General features: G+C 41.2%; 1 protein-coding gene and 1 long non-coding RNA gene across 2 annotated transcripts; both read left to right on the top strand.

Annotated features, from left to right (window-relative positions):
* Window positions 1-9,391: 9,391 nt before the first annotated feature.
* Window positions 9,392-11,106, top strand: LOC145429293 (ubiquitin carboxyl-terminal hydrolase 37-like). The gene is made up of 4 exons (XM_080302571.1): window positions 9,392-9,882; window positions 9,975-10,098; window positions 10,185-10,336; window positions 10,442-11,106. Exons 1-4 carry the CDS (start codon window positions 9,779-9,781, stop codon window positions 10,569-10,571), a joined length of 510 nt encoding a protein of 169 aa, XP_080158697.1. The 5' UTR covers window positions 9,392-9,778; the 3' UTR covers window positions 10,572-11,106.
* A 545-nt stretch (window positions 11,107-11,651) lies between these two features.
* On the top strand, window positions 11,652-12,310 carry LOC145429420 (uncharacterized). Its single transcript, XR_013909651.1, has 3 exons — window positions 11,652-11,713; window positions 11,883-12,040; window positions 12,127-12,310. It is a non-coding gene; the product is annotated as an uncharacterized LOC145429420 (long non-coding RNA).
* The last annotated feature ends 297 nt before the right edge of the window (window positions 12,311-12,607 follow it).

Below are 12,607 nucleotides of genomic sequence, written 5' to 3'. Positions count from 1 at the left end.
GTTTACATTTATCACATTTGGGGGAAACGTTAGGAAAAATCTTGTTCAATTTGGTTTTGGAATAGTGCAGTCTATGGACAACCTTAAATTGAATTAACTGAAGCCGGGCGTTAACAGAGCACTTAACACTTCAGCCCATAGATCGTCAGAGATAACCAAACCAGTGTCCCTTGTCCAAGCCTCTTTAATATGGCAAGAGGGGGCTGCCGAAGAAAAAAGGTTGACAAGCCGAGAAATTAAGTGTTTTGAGGTGGGAGGTTCGTTCATCATATTGTAAAAGACATGCTGTATGGGGATGGTATCTAAATTTGAGAATGCTTGCTTGACATAATTCCTAATTTGTAAGTACCGAAAAAAATGACTTGTAGGGAGATTGTACTTTGTCTGAAGCTGAGCAAAAGAGGCAAAATGATTGTCAATATAAAGATCCTTTATAGCAATTAACCCTTTGACAGGCCATTGTTTGAAAGCAGCATCCATTGTACTAGGCGTAAAGCTAGGACTGTGGCAGATCGGGGCAAAAGTTGACACTACCGGGAGGTTCAAGATTCTCTTAATTTGATTCAATATTTTTACGGAGTTGCAAAGAATAAAGTCATCACATGCACTTTTAATAACCGATTTTGAAAATAAGATAGCTGGCAAGGATGCTCCAGTGTGCTCGATAGCAGTGCTAAGCTCCAATTCGAGCCATTTAGGGCTGGACCTGCATCCCACAGCATCACCAACTATAGGCAGATTCCAGAAGACCCAGGCTCTGGCATTACAGGCCCAGTAATAATGTCTGAAAACTGGAAGGCCCAGACCACCCTCGTCCGAGGGCTTTTGCAAGTGAGACTTCGAGATGCGGGGGGGCTTGTAGGCCCAAACGAAAGGCATGATAATGGCATCCAACGCTTTGAAAAAGGAAGACCTGAGAAAAATAGGAACGTTCTGGAATAGGTACATGAATTTAGGGAGCACAACCATTTTGATTATATTGATACGGCCAATCATTGAAAGTGGGAGAAGTTTCCACCTATCTATCATACACTTGAGCTCATCAGTTAGAACCGAATAATTAAGCCTGAAGAGGAGTTTTGAGTTCCTAGGGATGTTAATACCCAGGTATGAAAAGTAATCCTGGGAGACCTTAAAGGGCAAACTAGACAGGAAATCAGGGCCCAGACCAGACGACAGCGGCATAAGAACAGACTTCTTCCAATTTATGGTGAACCCTGATAGGTGGCCAAAGCTGTCAATCAGCTTAAGAAGTGGAGGAAGGGAGATCTTTAAATCTGAAAGAGCCAATATGATATCATCTGCATACAGACCGATGGTGTACTCTGACGTGCCACAATTTATACCAGAGATATGGGAATTGGCTCTGATGGCAATGGCCAACGGCTCAAGAGCTAAAGCAAAAAGCATTGGAGAGAGGCAACAACCCTGCCTTGTCCCACGGTGTAAGAGGAACGGGAGCGACCTCTCATAGTTGGTAAGGACCGAGGAACGAGGGCAAGCGTAAAGCAACTTAATCATATTCAAAAAATTCGACCCAAAACCAAATTTTTCAAGAGTAGCAAACAAATAACTCCATTCCACTTGGTCGAAAGCCTGCTGGGCATCGAGTGAAATCACCGCAGAATTGGGCAGTGTCGTTGAGTACATCGCATTTAAGAGACATCTAGTATTAGAAAAAGAGAATCTATTGGGGATAAAACCCGATTGGTCAGGATGAATTATAGAGCCTATGTGCTTATTTAACCGGTTGGTTAGGACTTTAGCAATTATCTTTTGGTCTGAGTTGAGAAGACTTAGGGGACGATAGGAAGAAACATTAGTTTCGTCTCTGTCTTTTTTCAGGAGGAGACATATATGGGCATCGTAGAAAGAATGAGGGAATGAGCCGTTTAACACTGCGCAATTTACCATCCGAAGTAGCAGGGGAGCGATAACGTCAATATGTGTCTTATAAAGCTCTATCCCGAAACCGTCCGGACCACATGCTTTTCCATTAGGAAAGGAGCAGATTGCATTTCTAATTTCCTCCAGCGTAAAGTCTGCATCGAGTAAGCCCCGTGCAGCCTCAGGAAGAGTCGGGATGTCTAAAGCATTAAGAAAATTAGTGATTTCAGCAACTGTGGCCGTAGTACTAGATGTGTATAACTGACAATAAAAACTGCGAAATCTGTCATTTATCTGCTTGTGATCGGACAGCAACTGGCCAGTTGCAGAGAGAATTCTGTGTATCGCCCTTTCAGCTTGAATGCCCTTCAGCTGTCTGGAAAGCACCTTGTCAGCCTTTTCACCAAGCTCAAAATGCTTCTGTTTTAATCGACGAATACAATTCATGACCTGCTCCCCCAACATGTGGTTGTAGTCATATTTCAATTTGAGAATGGTATTAAGTGTGTCAGCAGCCCCGGTATCGCGATACTTCTCCTCCAACACAGACAGCTCTGCCTCAATATTAGTACGCAGCCTGAGTTTGTCCCTCTTCTGAGAAGCTTGATAAGCAATAATATGGCCTCTAATAACGACTTTAAAGGACTCCCACAAAACAGAGTCTGAAACTACACCATTATCATTAAATTGTAAAAATTCTGCGATTTTAGTAGATAGGTAAACCGTAAAAGAGTCATTTAGATATAAAGAGGGGTTAAATTTCCAATTGTATTGGGGGGTATATAGGTTGAAGTCAATTACCGTTGAGAGAGGTGCGTGGTCCGAAACTAAAATACTGTGATAAGTGGAACTAACCACTTTCGAAATAAGCCTGGAATCAATAAGAAAATAGTCAATTCTACTGAAGCTGCCATGGACAGGGGAGAAGAAAGAGTATTGCTTTTCTAACGGATGCTGGTGCCTCCAAATGTCAACCAAGTCCAAAGATTTAGTAAGAGTATTGAGTACAGAAACAGCTCTCAAGGTTGGGGCCAGGGACGCAGAAGACCTATCCAACAATGGATCGAAATAACAATTAAAATCACCACCGAATATGATATTATGGTCATTGTATTGTGAGACAAGATTGAATATTTTACTAAAGAAGTCAGGGTTGTCAAAATTAGGGGCATAGATGTTCAAGAGGACTACAGGGGTGGAGTTGACTGTACCTGTAACAAGTATGAACCTCCCACCTGGATCACATATCTGAGTTTTGAATATAAAAGGAATAGTTCTGCGAACAAGAATGGCAACCCCTCTCGCCCTGGAAGAAAAGGCGGACTGGTACACCTGTGACACCCATACCGATCTTAATCGCCTCTGCTCTGAAGGTTGGATATGGACTCGTTTCTTCTTTCTGCATCAAGTAAGGAATGTAGTGAAAGTTCCCAAGAGGTTAAAAACACCACTGAAAAAATGCCATCAGACCTGAGTTGGGACACTTGGATTATGGAGCTTCTGGACCAAGAGAGTGGATGGGAGCATGTGTTTAATAAGTAAGAGAATAACGTCCCCCAAAATGTTTAAACTTCAAAGCTCATGCATACATTAGTGATGGGCAGATGAAGCACTGAAGCTTTTCATCCAATTGGTTCACCCCAGCGCAAAGCTTCTTGAAGCTTTATTTGCTCTAGTAGGACACCTACTGGACGTAAAAATATTAGTTGGCATGAATTTGAAGAGTGTGGCCTTTTGCACACAGCCTGTAAATGTCAACAACAAAAGGAGTGTGTAAAACATGTATATTGTAGTGATGCAGTATACTGTGTATATTTATACTGGCAGTATGGAAAATGATTATTTGGAAATGCTTAAAATGGAAATGATCATTTACTGTGAGGTGAGGTGTGGTTGGGGTGTGGACAGTGGTTGTGCTTTTGTAACGTTGAGGTATGGACAGCTACACACTGAGGCGTCAGTCCTGCCCATATTTTATTCAGTAAAAACTAAATTTTCACTGCTTTTATGACCTTTTTAGTGGGGAGAACATAGCTAGGATTTAATGATTTAACAAATCTTATAAATCCTTTGTCCTCCACAATGCTAAATGGCTGGGAGTCCTCAATCACCATGCTAACCAGGTTTTCATCTATTTGAGATTGTTCTCCTGAGGAAAGACAATAAAAACAAAGCACAAATATAAATATCACACACGTAACTTATTACAGTTGTATAATATTGTTATATCATTTAGTAACATTACGGCATGCTATTATTATCATGGCATTTGATGGCTCACCTGGTCTTGCTCAACAATCGCTGTTCCCCTTATTCTCATGCAAAGCTCTGTAGTGCCTAAGCATGGATGAGGTGTTGTTGTTATATCCCAGCTCCCTGGCACATAGCAAACACTTCACCTTGTACAAAAGTAAATACAGCTTAACATAAATTGTATTGCACCATCAGTATTCTGAAAATACATCTTCTGTAGAAATACCTTGTTGGGAGGAATAAGATCAAAATGTTCCCACACAGGGGAGGACATCCTCCTCTTCTTAGCTGGCTCCATTCTCTCCTGAGTTTCTCTCCTCACTCTCATAAACCTCCAAACTGCCTCCCAGCTGTCTCCAACTCTCACTAACCGCAGCTCTCCATCAAACACCCACATTTTGATTGAAGTCTGAGGGGTTTGTATCGCTGTCACATCTCGCGACAAAGTTCGAACCACTTCATGAACCAGTCACGTGGTACAGCCGGGCAGCGAGGCTTCGGACGTCATCATTTTCAGCTCCTCCCATAAATGAAGCAAGCCTCGATACGTGCATCGCGGAAACGCCCCCTCCATTACTCGACACATCACTAGCATACATGCACATCTAGTGCTCAGCGTCTAATTGTGTGTTTGTGTTTTTACCTTTTTGCAGTAGCGTAGTGAAACATTTGGGCGGTGGATAAATAATGGAAAATAAAATTCAGACTAGAGACGGCTTCAGGTGAGTACACGTGGTGCACAAGGACCAAAGCTCACCTTCTCAACCTGGACAAAATGAATTATTTTACACTGATACTGTAAACTTTTGTTTGTGTGTCAGGTTTCCATACATCGGAAACAGCTGCTGCATCTGTAATTCTGTCCATCCTGAGGAGAGTCCACACTCTACATCAGATCCTTGGCTCACCTATAATGATGCACAGGTGCTGCACACAACTGGATCTGCAGCTTGTGAGGAACAGCAGCACTCAGCCTACATCCTGTTTTACAAGATTAACGTAAGAAGACACAGTCTCACTAACCACTTTAATAGTGACTTGTGTCCCAAATACTGTTTATTTGTCTTAGTTACAGATAGTGAAATAAAATGGGAAATGATTGTTTCATAATTGTATACTCAGCTTGGTCGAGAACGAGGGGCAGGATTTTGAATTGATGCCATTGGTGCATTTACTAAAGTTCTGGGGTCAGTTTGAATATCAGTGACTTTGACCTTGAGTTCAAGTTTTCTGAAAATGTTGTGAATGCTACAACTCTGTGACGAGAAGTAAGTCTCCTAGGTCTTTAAATTTGTATATAGGTGCATTTACTAGGAAGCTGAAGGGTTGCACTGCGGGCCATCTGTAGAGGTGTAGAGTCAACAACCTGTCTCTGAATGTTTAGATTAGATTAGATTAGATTAGATAGAACTTTATTAATCCCTCGGGTGGGTTCCTCTGGGAAATTCGATTTCCAAAAAAGCACAGCACCGACAGAAGTTACAGAGTTACTGAATATTATCTATATATATACACACACACACACACACACACACACACACACACACACATATATAAATACAGAGACAATATAAATAAAATATACGAAGGGGATAAATAGAATAAATAGGAATAAAAAATAAAAATACAAGTGAATTGCACATTTCAAGTATTGAGTCTATTGCACTGTTGACTATTTACAAAAGTATTGCACAAAAGGTATTGCACAGTGAGGTGAAGAGGCACTACAGCTTAGTTGTTCCCCCCTCCTTTGTCCTCCTGTTTCCCCTCCCTCTCCCCTCCAGAGAGGAGTTAAACAGTCTGATGGCGTGTGGGACAAAGGAGTTTTTAAGTCTGTTAGTTCTTGTCTTTGGGAGAAGCAACCTGTCACTGAACAGACTCTTCTGGTTGTTAATGGCCATGTGCAGAGGATGCCCAGCATTGTTCATAATGTCCATCAGTTTCTTTAATGTCCTTTTCTCTGCCACTGTCACCAGAGTGTCCAGCTTCATGCCGACCACAGAGCTAGCCCTCCTGATCAGTTTCTCCAGCCTGGATGAGTCCTTCTTTGCTGTGCTGCTCCCCCAGCACACCAAAACAAAACAAAAGAGATCGTTGACTTCAGGAGAGCACAGTGGGATCACTGCCCACTTAACATGAATGGATCCTCTGTGGAGGTCGTCAAGAGCACCAGATTTCTTGGTGTCCACCTGGCGGAGAACCACTCCTGCTCCCTCAACACCAGCTCCATAACCAAGAAGGCCCAGCAGCGTCTCTACTTCATGCAGAAGCTGAGGAAAGCCCATCTCCCACCATCCATTCTCACCACCTTTTACAGTGGGACTAATGAGAGCATCCTAAGTAGCTGCATCACTGTCTGGTATGGTAACTGCAGCGTATTGGATCGCAGTACCCTACAACGGATTGTGAGAGCAGCTAAGAAGGTCATTGGAGCCCCTCTCCCCTCCTTATAACACCCGCTTGCTGGAGGACCCCACACAGCCTTCAAACACACTCTTCACCCTGCTGCCTTCTGGAAAGAGGTCCCACAACATCCGGGCCCTCGCTACCAAACTACGGAAAAGTTTCTTCCCACAAGCCGTCAGACCCCTGAACACTCAGTGACTGCACTGGCACACGCACACCTTCACACATGTCACTACCAAGCACTTATCTGCAGTATCTCACACTCATATACATACATACAGACACCAAGTTACTTTTGCACAATACTCAGCATTTTGCACATTTCCATTGTCTTGTGTCTGTTTCGTCCTGTTCTGTCACGTTTTGCACTGTTTTGTCTTGTTTATTTTTGCAATTTATGCACACTGCACTTTATGTAGTCCTGGGTTTGTCCGTATATGTCATATATAGCACCAGGGTCTCGGAGGAACGCTGTCTCGTTTCACTCTGTACAGCACCTCTGCACGTGGTTAAAATGACAATAAAAGCCACTTGACTTGACCTGTTTTGTGTAGCAGTTGCTTGGAGACGAGCACCATACAGTTCAAATGAGCATACATTCCAAAATATGCAAATTTGCCCCATACATCATAATGATGATGTTTGCTGTTCAGGGTATGAACGTTCTATGCTGAAAGTTTATAAATATACAACCTTTGACTGCTTGTTTTCAGTTGAACTTTTGCAAAGCTGAGGAGATTTTGGCTGCGATCACATCAAGTCCAAAGATGTTTAAACTTCTTTTTCACAGAAAGGTAAGTTTGAAGAGACTCGCAGCACATTTCTATGAATATTTTCTTATGGTAAACAAGCATTTTTGAAACTTTTAAGGAAGCTTCTTGGATGATTTCTGTAAAAACTGAATTTTGAATCCAAATGAAGGATTTTGTATTTTCATACCATATACTTTGTTTTATGCCATTACTGATGTTGCTTTTCTTGTTTCTAAACAGAAATCACACAAACAAAACGTGGCAGAGAAGGAAATTCCTTCTACGTCTCATCAGAGGTAAAGAAATGCGCCAGTCTTTAATGCTGCTGGAGATATTTATAGCAGTGGTTGAGTTGGAGCTCTTTTATTTCCCTTTTATTGGTGTTTTGTATTTACATCTTTTTTACTACTTCTAGTCTTGTCTATAATTTATATTGATTCAGAGATTAGCGTTTGAAAATGTAGAGTGTAAATGTACAAAATACATGATTTTGTTCCATTACAGTTATTAATTTTTATCTGCAATCTCCAGCATGTACTCCTTGTTAAAAATTTGCACTTTGAAAAATAACATTTACACTTTTGTCCTCATCAGCATCCCGGATGCTCCTGTTACTGAAAATGGTCAAAAGAAGAAGAGAAAATGGAGACACCTCTGCTGTTCCTCGGTTTGCTTTTACACAAAACATATGAAATGCACATTCTCTTTAAATTGCACTTGTTAATTTAAAGTGACTTTACTTTTTTAATAAACGTATGTTTGTTCGTCCTCTGCAGCAAACTGACAGCGATGCAGAGGCAGAGAGCAACACTGTGAAGACACAAAAAAAGTGTCGCTGGTTTCTTTTTAAATTCTGGAAGGTATGTTTTATGGAAAGAGTCACTGTCATCAAGCATTTACTCATCACAGTTAAATGAGAAGAATTAAGAGCAATTTAGCACACAGCCATGTCCTCAAATTAAGTTCAAAGATGTTTAAACGTTTTTTTTTCACAGAAAGGTAAGTTCGAAGAGACTTGCAGGATGTTTCTCTAAATATTTTTTATGGTGAATAAGCATTTTTGAAGCTTCATGGATGATTTCTGTAAAAACTGAATTTTGATCAGAACCAAATGAAGGATTTTGTATTTCATAGGACAAACTTTAAAACTCAATTTAAGGCATGAATAAATTGTTTTTATTTTATTTAAAGATATTCCTATATCTGCTTCATGAGCTGACAGCTCACTAAAGTGATAAATAATATGAAATAATACCAAATTCTCTAACTGGACACTTTTCATGGAGAGACCCACTTGGTATGTTTGTTTTATGCCATTACTGATGTTGCTTTTCTTGTTTCTAAACAGAAATTACACAAACAAAACGTGGCAGAGAAGGAAATTCCTTCTACGTCTCATCAGAGGTAAAGAAATGCGCCACTCTTTAATGCTGCTGGAGATATTTATAGCAGTGGTTTGGTTGGAGCTCTTTTATTTCCCTTTTATTGGCATTTTTCTTCCACCTTGTGTATTTACATCTTTTTTACTCCTTCTAGTCTTGTCTATTATTTATATGGATGCAGAGATTAGCGTTTGAAAATGTAGAGTGTAAATGTATAAAATACATGATTTTGTTCATGTTGGTATTCCATTACAGTTATTCACTTTTATTAGCAATCTGTATTAGCAAAATGTACTCCTTCTTATAAATTTCCACAACATTTACACTTTTGTCCTCATCAGCATCCCGGATGCTTCTGTTGCTGCCACACCAGCTAACCCTGAAAATGGCCAAAAGAAGAGAAAATGGAGACACATCTTCTGCTGTTCCTCGGTTTGCTTTTACACAAAACATATGAAATACACATTCTCTTTAAAATGTACTTTTTAATAAACTTATGTTTGTTCGTCCTCTGCAGCAAACTGACAGCGATGCAGAGGCAGAGAGCAACACTGTGAAGACTCTTTTTAAATCCGGGAAGGTATGTTTTATGGAAAGAGTCACTGTCATCAAGCATTTACTCATCACAGTTAAATGAGAGCAATTAAGAGCAATGAGGCACACAGCTATGTCCTATATATTTATATCAGGTAAGAAGCACCACGGAAACGATCCCAGCAGACCTGAGTTGGGACACTTGGATTATGGAGCTTCTGGACCAAGAGAGTGGATGGGAGCATGTGTTTAACAGGTAAGAGAAAGACGTCCTCCAAAATGTTTCAACTTCAAAGCTCATGCATCCATGCACATACACTGCTCAGCATCCTGACATCTTTCCTAATTTTGTGTTTGTGTTTTTACCTTTTTGGAGCAGTGTAGCATGCGGTGGAGAAATAATAGAAAGTCAAACTGGGACTATAGACTGCTTCGGGTGAGTACACGTGGTGCACAAAGACCAAAGCTCACTTTGTCAAAGTGGAGAAAATGAATTCTTTTACACTGATACTGTAAACGTTGTGCGTGTGTGTCAGGTTTCCAAACATCGGAAACACCTGCTATATGAACTCCTGCCTGCAGAGCCTCCTCAACATTGAGGAGTTCATAAGAGACATCAGGCGTCAGGAGGTTTTGTGGAGCACAGATCCAGAAGCTCAGCTCTTAAGGTGCGCTACGTCAACCTTCTACTTTCTTCAAAAACCTGAAGAACAAAGAGATCTAACAGCAGAAATGTCTGTTTACCCTTTCCTTTCTACAGAAGGCTCATTGATGTCAGGGACTGTCATGAGTCAACAGATTATGGCCTTAAAGATCACCACCTAAGAGCTTTTAAGAAGGCATTCAGCAGTCAAGCTCCTGAATACACCGGCAGTGCACAGAAAGTGCGTCAGCTATTTGGACATTTTGTTTTTTTGCTTTACCTTCTGATTTTGATGTACTGTTTTAAATCTCTCTGCTTTTCTTTCAGGACGCTCATGAATTCCTAACATTGTTCCTCAATGAGGTCAAAAGGCTCGCACCTCACCTGGAGAGGAACGCAGCTCTCCTGGGCCAAAGTTATACCTGCCCAGTAGAAGAGCATCACATTTTTAAAATGGAAAACATGAGGACATGCAAGAGGTAAGCCTGTCTTTCAGAAACGCAGAGCTGGTTGCAATATTTTCATATACCTCTTTTCCACCTACCTGATCTTTACTTTAACTACGTTACTCCTGAAATGTGTAGCTGTGGTCACCAATCATCACAGCACGAGGACTTCACCAGCTTGTCTCTTGACCTTGTTCCAGAGGGGTCTATTATAAACATGTTAGAGACATACTTGAAGGTAAGATCACAAATTCCAATAGAGTTGTAGTGTCAGCGATCTTAACACACCTTTTTTGTTAGTGTTTGTGCGTATGTGTGTGTGCATATGTTGAGATTTCTTTCTACCATAAAGCCTGTTTTCTCTGTGCTGTTGTTCAGGAACAAGAAATAGAATTTCGCTGTGATTGTGGAGGGACGGCCTCAGAACTGAAGTCGTCTTTTGATACACTGCCAAGGTGAGTAAGGTCACATCAGAAGTGATCGACTGACCAGGTTTCCAAACTGTGGCGCATCAAATATCAGAGTTTTTCGAGACAATACTTGAGCAGTCGTTTTCTCCCATCTTCTGTTTGTGTTTGACACTCATTCTTCTTATTTTCTACCTTGTTTGTGTTTTTTTTTTCTTTTCTGCCAGAGTCCTGATCTTGCATCTGAAGAGGTTTGGCTTTACACAAACCTACAACATTAAGAAGGTGGATGACCCCGTCAGGCTGCAGAGGGACTTGGTGGTGCCATCCAATCAGGTAAAAAGAGACTGCAGAACGTCTCAGGCTACGTCCACACTAGCCCTGATAGATTTGAAAACTCCGCGTCCACACTAGTGTTTTCAGTCATTTTCAAATAGTTGTGCGTCTGCATTGAAACGGCCGAAAACGCTTACGTTCCAGTCCTGCGCATGCGCAAAAGTGAGTGAGGATTACAGAATTTGAAGAAAAGCTATCCGGAGCATGTACAAACTGATATTAATCTTTTTTAGGGCTGTCAAAGTTGAGAGCAATCAAAACAACTGCTGTAAAATGCACTCGGCCATCTTTGTTTAATTGCTCACATGACTGCATCACATGGCTAAAATGCGTCATCGTTTTAGAAAGTCTGCGTTTTCGAGTGTCCACACTACGACGGGACAACTCCGTTTTGAAATGTGTGCGTTTTCGAGAGCATTTTCAAGATGCTGTGTTTTTCCTTGAGGAAAACGCCATCTCAGTGTGGACGGGAGGTCAAAGCGGAGAGAAAACGATGTGTTTTCAAACGAAAACGCATTAGTGTGGACGTAGCCTCAGCAAATCAGCTTAATTATGGCTCTGATGTGAGACTTTGTGAAACTAACACTCTTTGGATTTGTTCCTTCTCAGGGTGGTGGCTGTTATAGTCTTGTCAGCATCATCAATCATTATGGAGGCACAGAGTCAGGTAAAACAACAGACTTGTTACAAACAGAAAATGAAAACTTTCTACTTTTCAGTGAAGGACTCACACACAAAAGCTTTTGATGTTCTAAGACGCACTAAGTCAAAATCACTGTTTGCTTGAATCAGCTGACTTCCAGAAGTTGGATTCATTTGTCTTAATGTGATTTCAGGACACTACATCTGTAGTTCTGTCCATCCTGAGGAGAGTCAGCACTCTACATCAGATCGCTGGCTCACCTATAATGACGCACAGGTGCTCCACACAACCGGATCGGCAGCTTGTGAGGAACAGCAGCACTCGGCCTACATGCTGTTTTACAAGAGAAACGTAAGAAGACACAGCATCTCATCCTGAAGTGAGAGAATTTTTAAATGTCCTGTTACCTTGTTAACCAGTTTTGTCTTCATTCTCAGTTCTGAAACAGGAAATGGAAGGAAGGTCATCATCATGCTGAGAAGAAACAACACTCGTCCCAGCCCACCATCGCACACTGGAGGACAAGTACTGGTAAGTATTGCCCTCAGGAGGAAGGGTCCTCCCAGAGAGCCTGGTCCTCCCAAGATTTCTTCCTCCAGGAGGGAGTTTTTTCTTGCCACCGTCGCCCCACATTCACTGGTCTCATCAGCAGGGACATTTTTAACATCCTAAGACCTGAACTCTTTCATGGCATGCATTTTTAATTTCTCTGTGCCATTTGGGTTGATTGGGACCTGATGAATGTGAAAACAAAGACATCAGATTCGGACTATCTTTTTTTTGTTTCTCAAAAAAATGAGATCCACATATGAGGACATTCATTTTAAAGTTCGATTGAACAGGGGCAGTGTAATGTCCTCCCTCATAAGTGGATATCAGGTTTTTGAAGAGCAAAATTTTGTATTTTGGTCTCATAAA

This window comes from Astatotilapia calliptera, chromosome 6 (genome assembly GCF_964374335.1).
Source record: "Astatotilapia calliptera chromosome 6, fAstCal68.1, whole genome shotgun sequence".
In the NCBI taxonomy this organism is placed as follows: Eukaryota; Metazoa; Chordata; class Actinopteri; order Cichliformes; family Cichlidae; genus Astatotilapia; species Astatotilapia calliptera.
This window is presented reverse-complemented; position numbering and strand designations above follow the sequence as displayed.

Excerpts from the sequence above, each read along its gene's own strand:
- LOC145429293 (XM_080302571.1), top strand. The coding sequence starts at position 9,779 with ATGAACTCCTGCCTGCAGAGCCTCCTCAACATTGAGGAGTTCATAAGA. Across the intron at positions 10,099-10,184 it reads ACACCGGCAGTGCACAGAAA|GACGCTCATGAATTCCTAAC; the intron begins GTGCGTCAGCTA and ends CTTTTCTTTCAG. Across the intron at positions 10,337-10,441 it reads AACATGAGGACATGCAAGAG|CTGTGGTCACCAATCATCAC; the intron begins GTAAGCCTGTCT and ends TGAAATGTGTAG.